General features: G+C 42.6%; 1 protein-coding gene across 2 annotated transcripts in view; it reads left to right on the plus strand.

Moving 5' to 3' along the window:
- Positions 1-15,340, plus strand: part of EIPR1 (EARP complex and GARP complex interacting protein 1) — a 198,261-nt gene extending 182,921 nt beyond the window's left edge. Inside the window, exons 7-9 of one of the 2 annotated variants that reach the window (XM_044292544.1) lie at positions 2,635-2,802; positions 7,236-7,403; positions 12,693-15,340. In XM_044292544.1, coding sequence (XP_044148479.1) covers positions 2,635-2,802; positions 7,236-7,403; positions 12,693-12,867 — 511 coding nt within the window. In that variant the 3' untranslated portion in view covers positions 12,868-15,340. Of the gene's footprint in view, positions 1-2,634; positions 2,803-7,235; positions 7,408-12,692 lie in introns of both variants that reach the window. The other variant, XM_044292545.1, reaches the window with a different exon arrangement.
- Positions 15,341-24,976: the final 9,636 nt, after the last annotated feature.

A 24,976-nucleotide genomic window follows, 5' to 3' on the forward strand; every position in this document is an offset into this window, starting at 1 on the left:
ACAGAACAGACACGGAAACAAAAGACGTTCGTGTGAATGTAGCCTAAACGTTTGCAGTAATTGTTGATTGTTGCACATTGGCTTGGAGGAATTTTAGCCCATTCCTCCGCACAAAACAGCTTGAATTCTGTTATGTTGGGCCATAGATTTATGTCTGTCGCACGTCCAGTGGAAGGATGTGTCTGTACATAACTTTGGTGCATCCTTGGGCTGAGCAGGGGGACTCGAGACCGGCGGAAAAAAAACTCTGGTCTTGATAAATGTCCCCCAATGTGTCTCATTTAGTAAATGTTTGTAATCCCCATAAAGCAGCAAGTCAGCAGCGTAATTTGTCCCGTTCCTCCATTATTCTTCCTGGAAATGTCTGACTCAATTGACAACTGGGTATTTCCATTCGCCCTGTCAGCAGGGCATGCCCCAACACCAATACGATCTATCTGAAGGTCTGTTTAGAAACACTCCTCATTGAGTGGTAATGCCCAGCTGTAGATGTAGTCATACATTTCCAGGAGGAATAGTAAAGTAGTGAACAATGCAAAATTCTAAGGTGCCTCCCGCATGGTATTTTATAGGAAATTAAAATATTTCCTAATTTAGATATGTCATGAGCAATGGCAACTCCTCTTTAAAGGGAATCCGTCAGCAGGAAATTCACTGATAAACTAGGCACAATGCCTTGTAGGGCTAACATAGCGGAATGTAACAATATGGATAGGGGAAAAAGTACTGTTAGTCCACAAAAGAGTAGCTAAGTGCACCTAGGGCGGGTCCAAGCCACTCCGTGCACTGTTGCTCCCCCTGCTTACTCCCCCAGCCTATCCCTCTCTTTGCTGATTGACAGGATCAGGTTCTTGCATAGTCATCTCTCCTGGCCTTTTCAATCATGAAGGAGATGGAGGGACTGGAAGAGGAAGCAGGAGGAGCAAAGGTGCACTAATACCTCGTTTCCACTGAGCAGATCGGTTCGGGTCGGTATGGTACGGTTCACTATTGCCTCGTTTCCACTGAGAGGATCAGTTCGGGTCGGCACAGTTTGGAAGATTTTTAATGGTCCGGTCTATTTAGATGAGCGTTTCCACTGCAACTCGGGCCGCTGGGTCCATACGTGGTTTAGAAACAAAATGCGTAGCGTGACATCACACTAGTGCGACAATAAACGCGACGCTACAAACAACAAAGATGGAGGTCATCCAGCACTTACGTTTGACGTTATTCAGACTGCCAATCAGGAGAATGTATTGTGTGACGCAAGTAGCTCCGCTCTAACCGAACCGTTCCATTTTTCTATGGCCCTACATCTGAAGCAGGACCCTGAATGGTGCGGTACGGTTCGCTTGTATGGATCGCTTTCATAGTGGAAACACCCAAAATAGTGAACCGTACCGTACCGACCCGATCCGCTCAGTGGAAACGAGGTATTTTTTGGGTGTTTCCAATATGAAAGCGATCCATACAAGCGAACCGTACCGCACCATTCAGGGTCCTGCTTCAGATGTAGGGCCATAGAAAAATGGAACGGTTCGGTTAGAGCGGAGCTACTTGCGTCACACAATACATTCTCCTGATTGGCGGCCTGAATAACGTCAAACGTAAGTGCTGGATGACCTCCATCTTTGTTGTTTGTAGCGTCGCGTTTGTTGTCGCACTAGTGTGACGTCACGCTACGCATTTTGTTTCTAAACCACGTATGGACCCAGCGGCCCGAGTTGCAGTGGAAACGCTCACCTAAATAGACCGGACCATTAAAAATCTTCCAAACTGTGCCGACCCGAACCGATCCTCTCAGTGGAAACGAGGCATAAGGGTCTTGGACCCGCCCTTGGTGCATTTAACTGCTAATTTGTATATGTATTAAAGATATTTTTTCTCCAGAATGAAGCAGCAGATCTCTAAGTGAAATTATCATTACATTCTCCCGAGTCCTACAAGGCATTGTGCCTGGTGACAGATTCTTTTACAGAGGACCTGTCACCTCTCCTGATATGTCTGTTTTAGTACCTATGTAATAACCATTCTAGTCCATTCTTATGACTCTACATTGTACCATTCCTTTATTATTCCTGCTGAAAGTTATAAGTGAATGACTAGCAGTTTGTTATAACGTTTCAGATAGGCGTTACCAGTGTGTGGGGGGGGGGGGGGGGGGGGTCCCTGCACACTGTGACACAGGCAGCACTGATTGGACAGTGTCCGACTGTGTCGGGGGACACACCCCTGACCGGTAGAACCCAGATTGCAAACTACTTCATAAACTAGAAGGAATAATAGAGGAATGGTAAAGCATATTCACAAGAATAGAGGCTCCAGAATTGTTATTACATGGGGAATGCATGTAATTACTAAGACAGACATGTCAGGAGAGGGAACATGTGCTCTTTGGTGATACCTGATGGCAAGCAGTGGTAGCAGTGGGGAATTTCACTGCATTTACTCATCCACAGCAATATAGCTCAATAATTAAAATTTAACAATGGCTCGTATTCCAAAAAGACATTCTGCTTTGTTTATCCCTGGCTTAATCTCCGCACCGGCTGTGCCAGCTCCGTTTCCTGGAGACATTTCTTTGAGTATTGTCAGCGATGGCACAGGTTACACCAAGTGATTTGTCTTGTTTTTCTGTATTTTTTTTTGCAGACAGATCTACTGCATAGACAATGCCCACGGACAGCTGGTTCGAGACCTCGACTTCAATCCCAACAAACAGTACTACGTGGCCAGTTGTGGAGATGATTGCAAAGTGAGGTTCTGGGATACCAGGAATGTTAATGAGCCAGTGAAAACACTACAGGAACATTCCCATTGGTACGACTTGCGGGGCTTCTGTTTCACAGTGTTTATTTCTGTTGTATGCAAAGCAAGCTGTTCCATCTACATCACGCCGCTTAGACATGGGCACAGATGGCGGCACAGCAAACCCAACACGTATGTGTTTAAGCAAACAATAGACTAAACACACATCGAGACGGATAGCAGAAGGAGACATGGTGTGTGGACATGTCTCTTCAACTAACGTGTTACTTGCTACTGAGAAGTAATAAGAATGTGATACCGTTTTTACCTTTATGGACAACATTCAAAACACGGATTACTGTACATGTGATTTATGTTGTCTCTGTAGGGGAAGAGTTGGTGATCATGGTGATCAGGGTTTTTATACCTTGGTCTTATACCTTGCGTAATATCCCTAAAAATGTAGCCATTGGTGGAACATGACTACTTTAGCGCCTCAACTTCCTGAAGTATTGAGGATGGAGGGATTTATTAATCATGCTTGTGAAGGCCTCCAATGCAAACTATAACAGTGCCCCCCAACTAGTCACTTGTCATTTATAGTACTTGCCTGCTGTTGTGAGTCAAGAGGGAACTCTACACCGCCTATATCTACACTCATGGTATGTGCCCCTCATTCTAAACAGGTCTCTGTCCAGAGGTATAACTTGAAGCTCCAACCTGGCTCCAATGTAAACTGTATAACAGTGCCCCAAAATATCACTTGTTTTTTATAGTAGTTGCCTGCTTCTATGCGTCAGGAGGTAATTTTTGGGTCCCTTTTTGCTCAGTGGTCTGGGTGCAACCATGAAACATTTACACCTTTTATAGCTCCACCCGTGTTATGTTTTCCTCATTCTAAACATGCCTCCTCTCTGTCCAGAGGTATAACTTGAAGCTCCAACCAGTGACGTAACTAGAACTTACTGGGCCCCACACAAATTTTTGAACAAACTACCCCCCCCCCCCCCCCCCCCCTGTCCCCCTCCCTGGTTCCCTTATTGCAGACCTCAGACCAGACCAAAAAAAAGTACTTACCTCTTCTTCTTCTTCTGCAAGCACCTCATGGAGGACTGTGGCACGCACTACACCATGTCCTGATGTTGCACAGCATAAGGTCATAGTGCGTTCCTATGCACACTACATCCTGGCCTTAAGCTTTCCACTGTCAGGGACCCCGGATAAGAAGACGACCAGGGAGCAGTGAGTTATTCCAGTGCTGGGACTAGGAGCACCATACGCCCCACTCCCTGGTCCTTAAAAATAAATCTGTTTTTCTTCCTCCCGGGCCGCTTCCTCGGTTCAGGGCCCATACCGGCTGCTTCCCCTGCTTTCATGGTAGCTATGTCCCTGGCTCCAACTCTATAACAGTGCCGCCAACTATCACTTGTCATTTGTAGTACTTGCCTTCTGCTATGAGTCAAGAAGGAACTTTTTGGCCCCTTCATCCTTTAAGGTATGGGTGCAACCATGAAACCTTTGCATTCCTTATGGCTACACCCATGGTATGTTCCCATCATTCTAAACAGGCCTGGTCTATGTCCAGAGGTATAACTTGAAGCTCCAACCTGGCTCCAATGTAAACAGTGCCCCCAACTATCACTTGTCATTTATAATAGTTGCCTGCTCCTATGAGTCAAGAAGAAATTTTTAGGTCCCTACATGTTGCAGGGTCTGGATGCGACCATGAAACCTCTGCGTGTCCTATAGCTGAACCTATGGTATTTTCTCTTCGTTCTAAACATGATGAACAGGAAACAAAAAATAGGGGAATCCAGAATTGTCCATGAAGTTTATCATGGACATAATAGGGTTGATGTTTAGTGGATACAAGTGCTATCTGCCTGAGTATGTAGGAACATGCTTAGAGCAGGAGAAGAGAATTGACCGATTTGAAAACCCATTGTGGTAGGGTTAATATAACATTTTGATCAAATGCAGTATAGAAAATCTGTCCACGGCACTCACTGTGTGCAAAAAAGTCAATTTATTCATAGAAAAGTGCACGATATGCACGGTTGTATGTGCTGTACAGTCTCCCTGTATCGTGCACTTTTCAGTGAATAAATCGACTTTTTTGCAATTGGGTGAGTGCCGTGGACCGATTTTCTATACTGCATTTGATCTTGGTGTTTTTTCAACACTGAGCACCCCCCTATTTCATATATCACTCTCCCATAATCTGGATTCCAAGTGGACTTGAGTAGTGCTGGCCATGTACTTCTCGATTTGTGTTAGTTAACATTTCAGGTCACCTTGGGAAATAAATGTTTGGTACTGTTGCCGAAAATAAGACTCGGTAAAATTGTTGCATACTGGTTCTGCTCACATAAAGATGTCCACATTCATTGGGCAATACTTGGCCAAACCTGCAGATTTTGATCATGTAATGTATATGGAGGCCACCCAGCTGTCCCCCGACAACAGATGTCAGGGGAGGTTGGCGCATGTTATATTACAACATGCCTGACACTTTGTTCCCACTGAAGATAACCCTTGCTCCACTGAAATGTACATGGCCGGATGTGCCTATGTTTAAGTTAGTTAGAAAGATAACTGCCTGCCTAACGAGCGTTTGGCTGACAGTCTTCTAATGTGTGTGGCCTCCTTAATGTCTTTTAGATCTGAGATTTTTGTAGCCCATAAACGACTTGCCTGCACATTTAGCACTTACGAAAACCTTGAGAATTTGGCAGAGAGAGTGCTTTGGAGGAAATGACTCATATTGTCTGCAAACCATTTTTGACTGGATTTTTTTTTTTAAGATTTTTATCATGACAGCACCTGTGTTTTCTTTCTAGTTCCATTAGGTTAATATTTTCTCTCAAAAATAAAAATGTCGTCAGTTAAAGGAAATGTGCAACTTTTTTTTTTTTTACTAACTAAAACCGGATAGTGATACAGATTTATTTTTATTTTTTTCTACTTTGTTTTTATTTCTGATTGTAGATTTGTTTTATTCTATTTACTGCACATGACTGTGGGTGTGGCATTTAGAGATATGCTTTATCCTAGCTCTGTGGATGATCCAACCCAATCATTTCTGTTCTCTGAGTTCTAGTGATCCTATAGAAAGATTACCTGAGAAATAGAGCTATTACTAGAGCTAGTTTCGCACAAGTGTTATTGGTCTCCGGCAGGCTATTCTAGCTGGCCCGATAGTCTATAACGGAATCCGGCGGAGATCTGCTTGCACCCAACTGTTTTTGTCCAGCTGAATCCTGGCAAATTTGCCGGTTAGTGGCTGGATCTCTGCCAGATCTCATTATAGTCAAGGCAGCCGGCGGGCATCGTGGTAACATCTGACTATACCAGATTCAGAGAGCTCTGGCAGGCTGTTCACTGCTGGAAGAGCCTGGCGGAGAACTCTTAACGCAGAAGTGAAAGGAGACATTTTTTTTTTTTGAACCGAAACAAAATGTGATAAAGTGAACTTTTGAAGTCACAACCAATCATAACAATTTGTACTCAAATGCAGACTATATTTCTAATAGACATGCGAGTGGACAACATATATCCATTCTTCAATGGGTTGTTGTTACTTTCCATTTTCACTTTAAATATCATAAATAGCACATATCAGCATTAAAAGTAAAAGTACGTGACAATAAAAAAAAATCACCAAAATGGAGGATTGTCTTGTTTTAGAACATTTTAGGTACTTCTTGAAGATTTAGCGCTTCCTTCAGTAGATATTAGCAGATGATGTGCCTGTCTTGAAGGTCAAAGTGAACGACTCCCCAGAGCCCTGTACAGCCAGGGGTTTCTATGGAAACCTCACACATTTGAGTGTGAGAAAAATATTTTTAACACATGTCATACTATAGATTATTTTAAATTATTATTTCTACCTTGTATATATGAAGAATAGGGTTGCTATGAAGGGACATATAAGGGATGTTTCTGGATTAGACATAAAGATTTTATTTTTTTAATCATTGTATTTTTTATTATAGTTATTTATGACACTTATCAACTTTTGTACAGTGAATGTTTCACAAACTGCAATGTCCGTGTCCCTCGGGGGGCTCAAAATGTAATATCCTTATGCTTAAAAATCTTGTAAAATGTTTTATGGTAGAGATGGAGAATATGCAACCTTCATGCCCTTGTTGCCTTTGTTCGGTATACATTTAGGATCCCATTGCCAAGGCAACTGTACAATGCCCAGTGGATATTGTACTCGGGTCCTATTAAGTAGAATAAGACATGGGTGAAGTATTGTCGTCTCAGCAGCTGTACCATCATTCGTGCCATGTCGATTCTTCACGCCTCATGTTAGATGTGGCGGGAGAGTAATGCTGGAGGGCTCATTATGGTGTTAAGCTCATTATGGTGCCATATTTTCTACATCCTTCATCACTGTGGTTGCTATAAATGTGAATGGTCCATTGGTAATATTCCATTTTGACTGCCAAAACTTGGAAAATATTTTACTCTAATGAACTTCTTGTTGCAATTTTTAGGGTTTGGAGCGTCAGGTACAACCATTCCCATGATCAGCTGGTGTTGACAGGGAGCAGTGACAGTCGTGTAATCCTGTCAAACATGGTCTCCATTTCTTCTGAGCCATTTGGACACCTTGTTGATGATGAAGACTTAAGCGACCAAGAAGAAAATCAACGTGAAGAAAAGTAAGTTAAGGAAAAGGGTTACTAAATATTTGTGCATTACAAGTCTGATTGTTAGGCAGTTTTGTGACGGTTATGATGCTAAAGTAGAAGAACTTCCAACAGGATGTTTTAAGCAATTAGTCAAAAAAAATTAAAAAATCCCTAAAAACTGAAAACTGTTTGACACTTTTGGATTAAGGTCTTAATCACTTTGACTGTATTGTGTCAGTGGATTCTTATTTTACTGTACTGTCTATGCAACTTAAGACTGCTCTCCTCTGCCTTCTGCTTGTAAGAGATAACAAGGAGAAACCTATCACAAGCTGGAGGCAGGGGAAGCAGGCTGAAGCTACATCCTATCAGAATTCCATGAGACTCTGCAGTGTTAGGAGAGACCTATCACAAGCTGGAGGCAGGGGAAACAGGCTGAAGCTACATCCTATCAGAATTCCATGAGACTCTGCAGTGTTAGGAGAGACCTATCACAAGCTGGAGGCAGGGGAAACAGGCTGAAGCTACATCCTATCAGAATTCCATGAGACTCTGCAGTGTTAGGAGAGTTAGGAGACTGTTCTATCCGGGCGTGTTCATCAGCATTTTCAATTGAGTAATACTATTCACGGGACTGCAAAAGTGCTGGTGTCCCTTGCCTTGCACAGTATTATTCAGTGTATGAAGTCATTTGTGTTAACATTACAGTATATTAGTAAGTGAAAATAATGAAAAGCTAGACTATATACAAAGTGTTAAAACTCCTTGTAAGGCCAGTTTCAGACGTGTGTATTATGGTATGGGCACATGTTGGTGCTCCATGTTATTTCCACAAATGTCTGCAGGTCTAATGTCCAGAGTACCAAAATTATTTGGATTGATGTTACTGTTAGTTCACGTCATTTGATCAGCAAACAGACTGGGATTTGTGATTGAAAGAGAGGCTTAAGGAATGTGTCCATATTAAGATGGCCATACACCTTCCTCCGACACTCTCCTATACACATGTGCGTTAGGCTTGGCTCAACAGAGTGCGGGGAATAAGCCGCTGCCAGATACTGTAGATACTTAAAAACAAAAACATCAGATCTGTCAAAATGAGAAATGTCCAATCGTGTTTTCACACGATATCTGTTATCGTCAGGACACCCCCATACTCATCCAGCTCTGCTGATATTGGCAGGTTTGGATGATGATCCTATAATATGTATGGTCACTGCTATGCATGTCTAAGTATACACATGACAGCCATCACATAGATAGCAATCTATGGTTCTATTCACATGGCTGTTTTTAGTGGCAGACCCCCCCCCCATTGTCATGTGAATGTTGCCTTAGTGTATGTCGCGCCTTATTTTCTATTTTAGGGCTCATGAGCACGACCGTGATCGGCCCAGGAAACACGATCCTTGTGTTAGCTGCATCTCCCAGGCCGACCATGGCTCCCCTGACCCAAACTGAGTGCATCATTGTAATTGATGATAGAATCAGTCTCTATCTGATCGCGGAGCTATTGCAGTGTGCTCACGTCACAATATGTGTACACTGCAACAGCCCCCTGATCCAATACAAACTGACAGTGAGCCACGGTCAACACATGGACTGCGTTTCCTGGGCTGATCGTGGTCGTGTTAATCAGCCCTTATTCTTCTCATATCTGCTGATGTGCCACCATTAACTATTGCATTGAGGGAATCGACTGTATTTGCTTCTTATCATAACTAGCGCCAATTTTTGGGTCAGTCCCCAGCTCTAAACTACAACAGCTAGTTTAGCATTTGGAGCCCTTATTTACAGATGTATTTCTAAGTCACCACCCTTGATTAGCCAAATTGGAGCATCCTTTGCTCTGAAGGACCCATCATATCTGTACACAGACAGCCCAGTGAGTTTAATAGATAGCGTGTAATGCTTCATTTCACCTGTGGTGGCACTGCAGGGAAATTGAGCACTTGTTGCTAGTAGCCAATCACTAGAGGTTCCAGCAGTGGGACTCTCTGTGGTCAGTCTATCATTAGTGGGCACTGCTAACACAAAGAGACTGTCCAAAGTGGGCAACCCCTTTAACCAGTTCTGTTTGGGATTATGAAAGCTTCAATATATTAAAAGCAAAAAAGAAAAAGTAATCACCAGTTTAATTTTTTTTTTATGTAACACTGTAAGAAATATGTTTGACCTAACTTTGATATGTGCCGGTTAAACGCAACACCATTTGATATAAATCCGAATAAATGTGGCCTCAGACGTGAGGTAAATCCTGACACATAAAGGCTTTGATAATGCATTCTTTGAAAAGATTCAATCTCTGCTAATGTCAAGAGAAGCTGAGATTTAGGTACAAGCATGAGACGCGGCATATGTAGGTTTAATATCAGAACAGCTCTAAGCCACCATAAAACCTGATAACCAAAATGTTTTTACAAATGCTCGCGAAGGAAGGCATTGGAGACAAAGCATTTGGAACAATTTCACACTGTATTAACCACTCAAGTTTTACTATAATGCAAAGAGCCAAAATCAAATCAATGACAGCATGTTATAAATGGATTTATCTTGCTCTCCTCCACCGCTTCTCATGGTGAACCCTTCCTTAGTTATTTTGTTTGTGACAACATGACTGGCCATTTTGAAATGGCAAGGTCATGAGCCGTGTATATGGCATGGTGGCTTTTATTGCATTTTTTCTTATGCAAAGAAATTACATATATAAAACATAAACAGCAGATCTTCATTTAAGGGCTCTTTCACACCTGCGTTCTTTTCTTCCGGCATAGAGTTCCGTCGTCGGGGCTCTATGCCGGAAGAATCCTGATCAGTTTTATCCTAATGCATTCTGAATGGAGTGAAATCCGTTCAGGATGCATCAGGATGTCTTCAGTTCCGGACCGGAACGTTTTTTGGCCGGAGAAAATAGCGCAGCATGCTGCGCTTTTTGCTCCAGCCAAAAATCCTGAAGACTTGTCGCAAGGCCGGATCCGGAATTAATGCCCATTGAAAGGCATTGATCCGGATCCGACCTCCGGCGCATTGCCGGATCCGACGTTTAGCTTTATCGAAATGGTTACCATGGCTGCCGGGACGCTAAAGTCCTGGCAGCCATGGTAAAGTGTAGTGGGGAGCGGGGGAGCAGTATACTTACCGTCCGTGCGGCTCCCGGGGCGCTTCAGAGTGACGTCAGGGCGCCCCAAGAGCATGGATCACGTGATCGCATGGCACGTCATCCATGCGCATGGGGCGCTCTGACGTCATTCTGGAGCGCCTCGGGAGCCACACGGACTGTAAGTATACCGCTCCCCCGCTCCCCACTACTACTATGGCAACCAGGACTTTAATAGCGTCCTGGCTGCCATAGTAACACTGAAAGCATTTTGAAGACGGATCCGTCTTCAAATGCTTTCAGTCCACTTGCGTTTTTCCGGATCCGGCGTGTAATTCCGGCAAGTGGAGTATACGCCGGATCCGGACAACGCAAGTGTGAAAGAGGCCTAAGCCCCCCATTTAATCTCTACCCCCCCCCCCCACCCCCCACATCATTTACTGATGCACATCCCATCCTTCCATACAGTCGATGGATACGCACACCACACATCCCCTCGAATATCCGATCACAGATACCTGATGTCCATATCATGTGAAAAAAATCACTGATTGCCATGATTAGCTCTTGTATGGTCAAACATTTACAGATGGAGCAGGGGTAACACATACACGCTTAACTCAAATTTCTTAACTCATCGTGTTATCTTGAAACAAAAGCCTTTGAAAAGCAATTGCTTAACGCATTTAGTTGCATTTATGTATCGGAGATAAACCCAGATAATTGAGTCATAGAGCCCATAATGACTCACAACTCCTATATTGACCCCTTTTTAGATACACTGATCTTTCCAGATACAACATTTTATTGACCTTTTGAACAACCTATTTATGGAAAGGTGGATTCTCATTTATCCAATATTAAGCTATAAGTTTCCTCGCTTGATGGCCCCTTTCAGACGAGCAAGTTCCACACATCAGATTCGCAGTGTGAGTAGGCAGCTGTTCCCGTCCTGACCTCCCAGCACTGATAGGGTCGCACAGCATTATATTGATTTATGATGCGATGTAACCCTTACAGTTCTGAAATATATTGGATAACACTAACAGCATTAGGGCTGGTTCACATCACAGTTATGGATTCCGTTTTTTATTTTCCGTTATAACAGACGGACTTTTTTTCCGTTCTGCATAATGGAAACCAGACGGATCCGTTATGATTCCCATAGACTTCTATTAAGACGGAAAGCAAAACGGAATACCTTTTAAAGGCTCCTGAACATAGAAGCCCAACGTCTCAGGTAGGTTTAGCGTAGGACCCACCTGACCTGAGACCACCTTGGCGCTTGGTAGGCGGGCACAGATGTGTTTTGATCAAAATATATTGGCTAAGTGTCTCAGATTTTATTACATCAGAGTGAGGGCTTGGTCCATATATAATGCTTGCATCTATATTATTAAGTGCATTATTATCTTTTTTCTGAATTTTTTTCTCTCCTTCCTATACACTTGAATTGTAGTGAATGGGACAGCTTGTAATTACACCTGCTCATCGCGGCGCTGTAGGTGGCGAGCAGGAAAACAATGAAGGGACGTCTGCGCTGGCACGGCCTTCTCTTCAACCAGCTGATCAGAAGGGGTCGCGGGTGTCGGACCCCTGCCCATCTGATATTGATGACCTATGCTGTGGATAGGGCATCAATATTAAAATCCCGGAAAACCCCTTTAACTGGAGTTATCCGGTTTGAACCACACCTAACTAGTGTGAATGGCCGCCTTTGCATGGCAAGAAGACATTTTTACGAAGCTGATGGCAGAGATCAATGCGCACACCAAACCCGTCTCTCTCTCTCAGTCTTGTAAAGATATATCTACATGAAGAACATCATCTTCATAAGTAGACCTTTTTCATCTAAATATGAATTCTTCATATTATGCATGTAGCAAAATGGTTGGAGAGAGGGTTGTTCTTAGGAGAGTGAGTGGCACTGACAGAGTACCCTTTGATACTTTAGTCCATGATGATATTTTTGGAAAAATGTTTAAACAACAACACCCATCATCCTTTCTTCTAATAACCAAGTTACAGTGCCAAATGACAATGCTCCTCACACACACAAGACAATCGATATAAAATAGCTGCATGGTCTATGACCTGGATGTCCAGACAATGTTTGACACTTTCTGTCATTTTTGTTCCATGCTTATAATTACACATTCGATAAATATGTGACATTGTATTTTTCCCTTTCAGCTCATTATTTTTTTTTGTTTCTGTCTTAGAACAAAAGAGCCACTCCAGGACAGTATAATAGCTACCTATGAAGAGCATGAAGACAGTGTGTATGCTGTGGAATGGTCCTCTGCAGACCCTTGGCTCTTTGCTTCCTTAAGTTATGATGGAAGGCTGGTTATTAACCGAGTCCCAAGAGCACTCAAATATAACATACTGCTGTAATTTGTTCGTTTGTTTGAGCTGAAGTGATTGCGTGTCACTGACAGCTTATTTCCTGTAATTTGGAGACTCGAGAACCGAGGATCTGAGATATGTTATTATATTTGTTTATTGTAGAGCTTTGTCATAAATGACCAAATCTTGGGCAAGGCCTGACCTTTTTAGATTGTTGTATTCAGACCCTGGGAATCTGTCCTCTACTGAAATAGGCATCAGCTGAATCTGGATAGTTGTGTGTACTTCCATCCAAAACTGGAGTATTTCTGTAGGTCTAATGAAGCTGTGGAGCACGCATACACTAGTGGATGACTCCATGTTTCATTTACAACTCTGCTTGTGGCTAAATCACGGTCAAAAAAATATTCTAAACAATGTAAATGTCTATTTTTTAGGTCCAGGTCCAGTAATTTCTTAATATATCTAGGCAGCATTGGATTTTTTTTTACCGATACGGAACTCCCCTGCACAGAAAATGATTTAAAAAAAATAAAATGTTGACTACCTGAAGGGCAGGCTTAGGAGCTTACCACATACTTATTGAATGCCATGTATAAACGGTATACAGCTAGTGCCTAAGTTCCCTCTTATGGCGGCATGTTATCTTCTAAATCTATGAGTGTGTGCTTAAGCTTAGGCATTCATTTCCAAGTGAATTTCTGCCTTTAAATATTATTTTCAATCTCGAAAGGTTCCAAATTGCTCGCCAATTTATTTCTGATTATGTCTTTGTAGCAGTTGGAGGAACATTTTTGGGATACAGAGCCCTATAACGCCTGCATAGATATAGATTGAAAAGATAACATGCTGGTGGCCTCAAGGGAGGGAGCATGGAAGCTCTTTTTATTAGAGATGAGCGAATTGATTGTAACAGATTGATTCATCTCATCAGCAGGACTTCTTTACCTGTGAAAGCCTGTCCCAGCAGGAGAAGAAGCCCTGACCTATCACTAGATTGACAGGGCTGGACATTTTGCCTGATACCGATAATTTCCTGCAACCGCCACTGCTCACATTAGCAGAGCAAAGGCAGAGGCGCTGCTTCACAGCAGGAACTTATCAGGGCTGGGCTAAATGTCCGGCCTATCAATCTTGCGGCAGGTGGGTACTTCATCACCAGATGGAACAGCCCCTCACAGGTAAAGAAGTCCTGCTGGTGAGACAAATCGATTCGCTCATCTCCAGTGTGTAACAGTAATGCAAGAAATCCCTAAGTGCCCCCTAGTGTTGGCTGCAAACACCCTGGATGTTCTCTTTTCATTTTATGCATGAGACTTAGAGCTCTGTGGATTATGAAATTAATTAGCACAGATGTTAGGTCCGGAAATCAACATGATGATAGGTAGGTTCATTTCTTTAAGGTTGGAAGAAATGGGGACACTGGGAGTTGTGTTAACCCTTAAAATACATTTTGCAGGAATAATCTACAACTGGAGTAAATGTTCAAATGTGAGATCAAGCCATCATATTTAAAATATTCTCAATCATTTTTTACCCACAAGGTCCCATAATGTGATCTCGAAGGTCTTGTCAGTGGGCAAAATTATTCAGCTAGGGTAGAGTTTTTGCTTATGGTAGATAATACTACCAGTGCCTGAAATATGCCAAATTGTCAATTTATATGGAGACCTGGTCTTCATAGAGCTTTTTGGATAACTGTAAAACAATGTGGGGACATTGTATTTTAGTGAAGAAGTCTTAAAACTTAAAAAACAAATGGCCATAGATCATCAGAACTTAATGCTTCCTAGTGACACCTTGCTGAATATAGTTAAAGGGGTAGTCTCATCTTAACATTTTGGAGCCCCCTCACTTTAGCATGTCCCGAACCCATTTTAGTTAGGTATCCTTCAGTAATAGTATCCATCAATCTCATGTTTCATGCAAGTCCAAATATAATCACACACAGTTTGGACCAACAACTGGTGTACAAGTTCTGGACCGCATTTTTTAAATGCTTTAAATACTAGGAACTGGTGTAGATTTCTGGTGAAATTTACATCAGTTTTCTGGGAAAAGTACCGATAATATTTTATTTGCAGGCCACGTAGGGCCCTCTTTCTCCCATCCACAGCCCACTCAAGTTTGAGAAAAGTGGCCCGCATGGTGTAAATGGATGAAAAGTTGGAAATTCTTGCTCAAATCGGGGCTTGTGCAAAAAAATTTGCAACTTTAAAAACTGGTATAGAAGCCTTGATAAATTCCCCCCTTGGACTAGACCGTTTTAAGATGCTCCCAATCTGTCATCCAACATCAGACACTTTGATAAATGTGGTGCATTCTTAGACTGTCTAGTCTAGGTTTACACTGACCTTAATAACATAACATTAAATCTGTCCCAATGTGCGAGCTTGCACCCCAACAATGTCCTGTAAACATTCCCTGTGTAGCTCATCTGTTGCCATCTTGATTTTACTATTAAAATTGTGTTATTATATGTATATACAAAAAATAAAACTATTGGAATATGTTTATTCTTGGAGATGTCTCTCACTGTCAAATAAAATAAAACTGGTATAAAGAAATTGAACTCATTCCATCAGGGGCATACATAGAAATCATTGGGCCCCATAGCAAGAATCTGAATTGGGCCCCCTAATTCTGCCCACTACCCACCTCGTGGCCCATCCTACCTCTTGCCCTGACTCCTCCCCTGCCACACCCCCATTTGCCAATTCCACCTCATTTGGAATTTTTTGCCCACTACATTGTATGCCATATCAGTACAACTTGTCCTGCAAAAAGTAAGCCCTCATACAGCTATGCGAATGGACAAATGGAAAAGTTATGGGTCAAGGAAAATTAAAAAAACCTCCGGTATCCTAAGGATTAAAGGGGTAATCTAACCCTTATTATGCCTCCCAAAATGCCCGGGCACCGCATACAGATAATACTAATGTCGCGCGGGGAAGGGGAGGGGGGGGGGGGGAGGTAGTGTCGGAAATGAGCCTCCCTAGAGTCAACTGCGATGCTAGGGAGGCTTGTTATCATCTTGACCTGCTATTGACTGCCCCCCACGTTGCTGGATGTTTTCATTTGTGCGACAGTTTGGACGCAGTGGCAGCCGTGCGGGTATCAGGAGCGATGCGGGTGCCGAGGAGTGAGGTAAGGTATTTTTGGCATTATAGGGGGTTATCCTTTAACTCCTTGCTGATGATGCTTAGTGTGCATAGTCCTCCCCCACTGCAAGGTGACTGAGTGGGGATGTGCTGCTGGGTATACTGTCCTCTATCAGCGAGCAGAGTTCATGGGGGTGTTTATTCTGGGCTGGTTCTTCAGTCCAGGGGGTGGCTGATGAGGCAGACGGCAGGCAGCGCGTGAGCGCAGTGTATGACTGCTACGACAGGCACTCCGTCAAAATTCTGTGTCTGCTTGAGCCTGCTGCGCTGCTCCTTCTGCCAGTGATACTGGCCAATCAGCAGCAGGATCTTTGCACTGCTAAATGCTGATTGGCCAGTGTGCAGTGCAACAGACGCAGTGCCTAAGATCCTGGATCATGGACGGGTCAAGCAGGGAGGGGTCGAGACATTGGCGGCGCGCCGCGTGCTACATGTTCACACAAGGGGAGGGCTCTGACTGAGCATAGGAACGGAAGACAAATGAGCGGGCAGCGGGCTGTATATAAACTGGCTGAATGTGAAAAGTAGACATAGGGGGCGGGGCCTTCCATGTGCTTTGGGTCCCCCCCCATGCCACGGGCCCCATAGCAGCTGCGTGGTGTGCCTATATTGGCAGTACGCCACTGCATTCCATATTGTATGTATTATGTTCATGTACTTCTACAGTTTCCGCTCTTCTAACTGGAGTAAAATAAATGGTGACGAAATTCCATCAATGACTTTCAGCTGAAATGTGCCTTAAAAGGGTGGTTGTATCTTGGCCTTTCATGGCCTGAGATGGGAATATCCCACAGTAATTAGCGGCCTGCGATAGCTGGAATTATGGAAACATCCAGGTGTCTGTCCCTCCTCTGTTTCCGTAGTTCTCATAGCATTACATGGTAGTTAGGCCCACAGAGCAGCACGGAAAGCTATGATATTTCTGCAAATCGGGATCTTGCAGTTCTATGCTATTTGCGTAGCTCCTATTTACTGCTTATAGAAACGGCATAGTGCCGAACACTGCTGAGCACTTACAGTGGATTATTCCCATCTCGGCCATGAGAAAATGAGATGGGACAACCCCTTTAAGTGTATATTCACATGTTGTGGATACACTGAGGATTTTCTATCTGTTTTTTAAAATAATCGCAAAGTGCATGAAATTGTAATTCTTAAACTCCCAGCAGCGTACATTTATGGCGCTGGAAGGGTCTTGTGGCTAAATCACAGAAGCTTGTGAGTGCAGCGGGTGCCATAGCCAACGGGTCTCTTCGGTCTCAAACAGCCAGGGCCCGCAATTAATGTCTGTGACTGGCAATGATGCCGATCGTAGGCATTTAACCCTTTAGATACCGTGGTCGAACAGGAAAGCCGGTCCTTCATTCTAATGTGCTAAGTCTCTCAGAAGAGACCCAACATATTAGAGCTGCAGTTCCTACGAAGGCCTGCAGGTGGCAGGCTAACATAGGATAACTGCAAATTCAGCCTATACTGTAGTTCTGTGGAACTACAGTATAAGGTAAAATAAATCTAACTAGTAAATATTTTAGCCTCCTAGAGGGGCTAAAGGGGCTAAAGAAAGTAAAAAAAAAAGGTGAAAAACATAAATATAAAAAAAAAATTTAAATCACCTTTCCCTAGAATAAAAAAGAAATACATAAACAATAAAGAAAATGAACATTATGGTCATCACTGCATCCGAAAACACCTGTATTATTAAATGGTCATTCGCCGTGAATGGCAAAATCAAAATGGCAGATTCACTATTTTTTCCTTGCTTCATTTACCCCAAAAATTTAACAAAATGTGATCAAAAAGTCACACACTCCAAAATAGTATCAATAAAAAGTACAGATCATCTCGCAAAAAATAAACCCCCACACAGCTCTGTAGACATAACTATAAAAAGTTATGGGGTTCAGAATATGGCAATGTAAAAAAAAAAAAAAAAAATATTTCATTTTTTTTTCAAATTGTACTGATCCAGAGAATAAAGTGCGCAGGTAAGTTTAGCCGCATAGGGAACACTGTCGGGACAAAACCCATAAAATTGTGAGGATTTTTTTGCAATTATTTCACCCAATTTGTGAGGTTTTTTTGCAATTATTTCACCCCATTTGGAATAATTTATTTTTCCACTTCCCACTACATTGTATGTCATGTTAAATGATGGCATTAGAAAGTACAACTTGTATGTTATAGAGCAGATATTTTGTTTTACAGGAAGAGTTTAACCCCTTCCTGACATCTGGTGTAAATGTACGGCGGATTTCATGTCATTAAAGATGATGCCTGCTCAGGATGATAGGATATGGTGATGCAAATAAACTTTTTTCAAAGTTTTTTTTATTTTTATGGGTTTTTCCCATCTTAGACATTGATAGTGTATCGCTAGGATATGCCATCAATGTCAGATACAAGCGGGTCTTACCTCGGGGACCTGCTCTTATCTCCAGAAAGGGACTCCCGAAGTGATTGACAATACATCGCACAAACTGCTATGAAAGTTCTGAAAATAGGAAGTGAGTGCGCCTGGATATTTTTAGAAGTCCCATATTAATGAATAGAAAGCGCACTGTCACCCCTCCATTCACCTTTATGGTACTGCTGAAGCCTAAAGAGGCGCAAGCTGAAGGTTACCATGGTCCCCTGATCTGAATATCATTGAAAATCTGTGGATAGACCTCAAAAGAGAAGTGCCTGCAAGACGGCCCAGGAATCTCACAGACTTTTGCAAGGAAAAATGGATGAAAATCGCTCAAGCAAGAATTGAAAGACTCTTGGCTGACTATAAGAAGTGTTTATAAGCTACTAGGTACTAACCATGTAGAGTGCCTGAAGTTTTGCTTCAGGCTTTTTTCCTTTTTTGTTCTTTTAAAAATGTAAAAGATGAAAATAAAAATCAGTTTTTGCTTAAAATACAAATTGAATGTGTCATCTTTAAAGTATATGGACACCTTTGTTACACTAATTCATTATGTGGAGAAAATCATTTCTCCAATTGGTTGTATATATTTTTTGTTTTTGCTGTACAGACTGCTGTGCGTCCCAGGCTGCTCTCCAGGGTCGGTGCAAGGTTTTTTGCCAACACAAGCGAAGCTACATTTTGGCGCCCCCCCTCGCAGCTCACCTGCAGCAGCTGGCTTCTCATCTGTGTGGTCCTGGTATCTTCTCTCTGCTTCAGACAATCGCTGGTGTGAGGACCGTATTTTCCGCCCTCTAAGACGCACCTAGGTTTTAGAGGAGGATAATAAGAAAAAAATATTTTCCATTACACCTCAGGTCAGACCAGCAATCAGACCCCTAATGTTAATCAGACCTCAGCTCACAGCCCCAATCAGACCCCCAATGTTAATCAGACCTCAGATCAGACCCCCATGTCAGCCATTAGCCCCCATGTCAGCCATCAGCCCCCATCCATCATGCCCCCCATGTCACATTTCTCCCCCTCCATGTCAAATCACCCCGTCATCTGATGGATTTTCTGTAACTTCTCCTGTCTCCACATGGGAGCGCACACTGTCTCTCTCCCTACACCTCCCTTCCTCAACAGGATGACGAGGGTGCAGAGTGTCAGTAACACTCTGCTTGAAACAGCAGATATAACACCTTCCATGCTGTGGTCCTTAGGGACCACTGTATGGAAGGGGCTAACCATCCGCAACCCCCCACCCCAACGCTGCCGGACAGAACAGAACCCAAACTTGTACTTTATGGAGCAGGGAGACGTAACTTTTCATTGTGTTTGGTGCTGCTGCTGGCTGTCTTCCAGTGTGATCATCCCCTCAATGCACCATATACGGCAGACCACCGCTTGAAGCGTTAACCCCCAGTTCAGGATGGCTGATGCAGCGGTCCTCCCTCCTGCTCTCCACCCTCTCCCCTCTCAACGCTGCTGGACAGAACACTCCCTCCCTTTCCCATCAGGCCACGGCACTACCGTGGCAGTGTCCCGCCCGATGGTTACCATGGCAACCGGACGCCTTCACAGGCATCTGGATTGCTATGGTATATCTGAGCCTGATCAGGCCCCTTCTAAAGGCAGGCTAGTGTAAATAAAACAACACTGCAGTACACTATACAGTGTACTGCAGTGTATTGTAGAGGCATTAGACCCACTGGACCTTTAAGAACCAAATGGGTCTGGGGCAAAAAAAGTGAAAAAATAAACAAAACCTAACTTCTTCCTATATCCACACATATAATTGGTTAAAAATGTAAAAAATAAAAAACAGTAAACATTTTGGTATCACTGCATCCGTAATGATCTGATCTATAAAAGGATCACGTTACTTTTCCCACACGGTGAACGCTGTAAAAAAATAAAATATATATATATATATATATATATAAAAACTGTGCCAAAACACAATTTTTTATCATCTTGCATCAAAAAAAGTGTAATACCAAGCGGTAAAAAAGTCTTATGTGCCCCAAAATGGCACCAATTAAATGGGCATCTCATCCTACAAAAACTGACACCCTACCTAAGACAATCACCCAAATAATAAAAAAAAATACGCCTTTCAGAAAATGGAGACACAAAAAAACATGATTTATTTTCAAAAATGCTTTTATTGTGTAAAATAAAATTTTAAAAATGCACATATTAGGTATCGCCGTGTCTGTAGTGACCTGCTCTATAAAATTATCATGTGATCCAACTCGTCTGGTGAACCTGTAAAAAAATAAAATAAAAACTGTGCCAAAATGCAATTTTTTTTATCATCTTGCATCAAAAAGTGTAATACCAAGCGATAAAAAAGTCTTATGTGCCCCAAAATGGTACCAATCAAACAGTCATCTCATCCCACAAAAAATGAGACCCTACCTAAGAAAAAAAAAAGGGGACATCCGAACAGTGAGTGAATCTCATAGAAGAGCGTTTCTGAAAGCGTGTGAAGCAAAGCCGATACCAGAAAACAAACAAGTGCAGTTTTATTATGTGCTGAATTACGGTAAGATATGGGGTTATTGATTTTTAGTGCACAAAGGTGTCCAAAGCCTTTAACTTTATACCTTTTGGCACACGGTAACAGTCATTTTGACCAGGGGTGCCCAAACCTTTGCATGTCACTGTAGCTGTCCCAATATTGTTTTTCAGTATTCTAATGTGAACAGTGTTATGTTGTTATACTATTGCTGTATGCATTGAAGTTTTTATTCGGTGAGATGTCGGCTTCCTGTCGCCTACACTACAGTAATGGGCTCACTGGGACACTTAGCTCTACAGCGGAAGATACTGATAAAATAGTGGCTCCCCTGCATTTTTTTTCCAATTCTACCCCCCAACAAAAACACAGTGGCTTACATTTACTAATGTGAATACACTGTTGGGGTAGATGAATGCACTCTTAAAATAAAAACAAAAAATGACAGAAAGCATAAAACAGCAAACAGAAAGTAAAAAGGACAGGAGGTTCCTTGAAATACAATTCCAATTCCAATGGCTTGGGTCTCAATTAATAGCTGGACTATGTGGCCCCTATCCAACTGGGCATTAAAGGGGATTGTCTCACTTCAGCAAACGGCATTTATCATGTACAGAAAGTTAATACAAGGCACTTACTAATGTACTGTGATTGTCCATTGCTAGCTTTATTCATTTTTTCATCATATTATAAACTGCTTGTTTCCAGGGGTTATTACAACCCTGCAATCCAGTAGCCTGTTATAACCCTGCTTGCACACTTTAAGAAAAGTTGCCAGGCTCCCTGGTGGCTGGGAACATGGGAGTGCGCATAGGCACAGCAGCTTCTGTCCCAGCCACCTCGTGGTATTAACCCCTGAAAACCAGCAACGATGATGTGATGAAAAAATGAATAAAGCCAGTAATGGAGGCAATATGGACAATCACAGTACAATAGTAAGTGCCTTGTATTAACTTTCTCTACATGATAAATGCTATTTGCTGTAGTGAGACATCCCCTTTAATGCTCAATTGGATAGGGACCACCTGGTTCAGCTACATTAGAATTGTATGGCAAGGAACCTCCTGTTCTTTTTAACTACTGATTGCTGTTTCTATTTTATCCCTGCTGTCATTTTTTGTCTTTATTTTTAAAGTGCATTCATCTAACCCAACGGTGCATTCACATTACTAAATGTGAGCCACTGTGTTTTGTCCAATAACAGTATCTGGTCCTAGTATAGTGATATTATTTGATAATTATATGTCTAGGGCTGGACGATTAAATGAATGTACGACATTTCAGCTGATAAATAGATTTAGCTTTTTTTAACTTACCATAATCGTCAAATTGATATTAGCCTTTCCCTACAAGCAGGGGTGGACTAAGAACTTAAAGTGGCCCTGGAGAAAAAAAAAAAAACGAAAAAGTCACCCCATATTGTAGGTGGGTCCAAATTGACAGAAGATGGGTCAACACAAGTAGGCATGGACAACAGAAGTAGACGGGACATGTATTATCATAGTACAGAACAAAATACTGCTCCAGCAGAACCAAATATCACCGTGCAGCACAAAATACTGCCACCCTCACCGCAGTATTCAACTGTATCACCATCCTGAGGACAGTGATACAATTGAGTACCTGATGCTCCCAGCTTGGGCAGCCACCGTGGGCTTCGGCCCACTGGTAAATTTCCCTGTAGGGTCCATCGCTGCCTACAAGCTGGAATAATATCGGGCTTCACTAACGCCACAGGAGCCTGCCTCCGACTGTAATGGGCAGGCAGGGGTGGATTAAGTGCATGATAGGCCCGGGGCTGTCTACCCAACTTGGGCCCCTCCATCTATTTTATTTATATACTGTATTTTCCTGCGTATAAGACTACTTTTTAACACATGAAAATCTTCTCAAAAGTCGGGGGTCTTCTTATACGCCGGCTGTCGTCTTATATGCTGGTATACGGTGTGCTGAAACTTACTTCCTAGCCGGACTGGAGAAGCTGTCCTTCTCCAGCTTCAGGGACAGGCGCCCTCTAGCTGAGCCACCATGCGCTGCATCCCGGCCAGCTGCTCCTGAAGCAGCCCCATCTACCTGCTCTCAGTGGTTTTCTCATGCCGGCAGTATCACATTGCGTACTACCGCTCAGATCGTCTTGAAGACAGGGAGGGCTGGGCAGGCAGGGAGAGCCGACCCACCCAATTCAAGCAGGCTTTGTATGCAGTGTGCACAAAAAACACCAGTACCGGTGATTGGCTGGTTGTTGTATACTGGGTTGGATTGGCGATTCTGAGGGAAGGCGGGGGGGAGCAGGAGCATCTGCTCTTCAGCCAATTCTAATGTTGGAACGGCGGCTCTCTAATGAAGTTTGGTGTGCATCTTATCTGTAGTGAGTACACATACAGTACAGCACCAGTATCTGTACCGGTTCATACAGTACAGTATACAAATGGCTAACAGTCAAGACCCCATCATGGCTCTACCAGCAAGAAGAAAGAAATATGAAGCCAGTTTCAAACTTAAAGTTGTAAACTTTGCCATGGAACATAATAACTGCGCTCCTGCAAGACAATATAGAGTAACAGAAAATATGGTTCGGGACTGGAAAGCAAATGAAAAAACATTAAAGAGTATGCCAAGGGGTAAGTGTGCATTAAGGAGAGGCACCCCACATTGGCCAGAACTCGAAAAAAAATGTAGCAGACATGGTGAATGAGCATCGCCAAGACGGTTATGTAGTGACACAAAATAAAATATGTTTGTTTGCACTTCAGTGGCCAAATCTAACCCAGATCACAGCAACAGATTTAAGGCCACTGTATCCTGGTGTACTAGATTCTTGGAAAGGCATAATATGGTACTAAGGCAAAAGACGAAAATTGCACAACAATTACCTGCAGATCTTGATGCCAAAGTAAATAGCATTGGAGGGGTAGTCTTATACGGCGAGTATAGCCCAAACCTTATATTTTAACTGAAAAAGTTGGGGGTCGTCTTATACATCCAGTAGTCTTACACGCCGGAAAATACGGAATTAATTTTTTTGTATGAAGAGGCTGTAGTGCTTCGTGAGTACCACAATCTCTTCCTAGGCCATATGACATCTCCAGACTAAAAAACATACCCCAAATTGGCTCCTAAAACTGAAAAAGCTGGTCACCAAATTTAAAATAAATATAATTATAATAAAAAAGACTTGGAGGAGAATACAGCACCACATACCTCTTACAGACAGGGATATCTCCTGTCATGTACAGTGCTGCCCATAATTATTCATACCCCTGGCAAATTCTGACTTAAAGTTACTTTTATTCAACCAGCAAGACATTTTTTGACGGGAAATGACATAGGTGTCTCCCAAAACATAATAAGACGATGTACAAGAGGCATTATTGTGGAAAAAAAAAATATTTCTCAGCTTTTATTTACATTTGAGCAAAAAGTGTCCAGTCCAAAATTATTCATACCCTTCTCAATAATGAATAGAAAAGCCTTTATTGGCTATTACAGCAATCAAAAGCTTCCTATAATTGCAGACCAGCTTTTTGCAGGTCTCCACAGGTATTTCTGCCCATTCATCTTTAGCAATGAGCTCCAAATCTTTCAGGTTGGAGGGTCTTCTTGTCATCACCCTGATCTTTAGCTCCATCCACAGATTCTCAATTGGATTCAAGTCTGGACTCTGGCTGGGCCACTCCAAAACGTTAATGTTGTTGTCTGCTAACCATTTCTTCACCACTTTTGCTGTGTGTTTTGGGTCATTGTCATGCTGAAATGTCCACTGGTGCCCAAGGCCAAGTTTCTCTGCAGACTGCCTGATGTTGTCGTTGAGAATCCTCATGTATTGCTCTTTTTTCATGGTGCTGTTTACTGTGATTAGGTTCCCTGGTCCATTGACTGAAAAACACCCCCAAAGCATTAGGTTCCCACCACCATGTTTGATAGTGGTGATGGTGTTCTCCCTTTTTACACCAAATGGAGGAAACATCATTGTGACCAAACAATTCAATTTTTTTTTCATCTTACCTTGAAACACGTTGAGCCTGTATCGCCATAAAAGAGATCAAACTGAAGCCTTGGTCTACCTGCTGACGGCAACCTCTT

Source organism: Bufo gargarizans, chromosome 4 (genome assembly GCF_014858855.1).
Source record: "Bufo gargarizans isolate SCDJY-AF-19 chromosome 4, ASM1485885v1, whole genome shotgun sequence".
Lineage (NCBI taxonomy): Eukaryota > Metazoa > Chordata > Amphibia > Anura > Bufonidae > Bufo > Bufo gargarizans.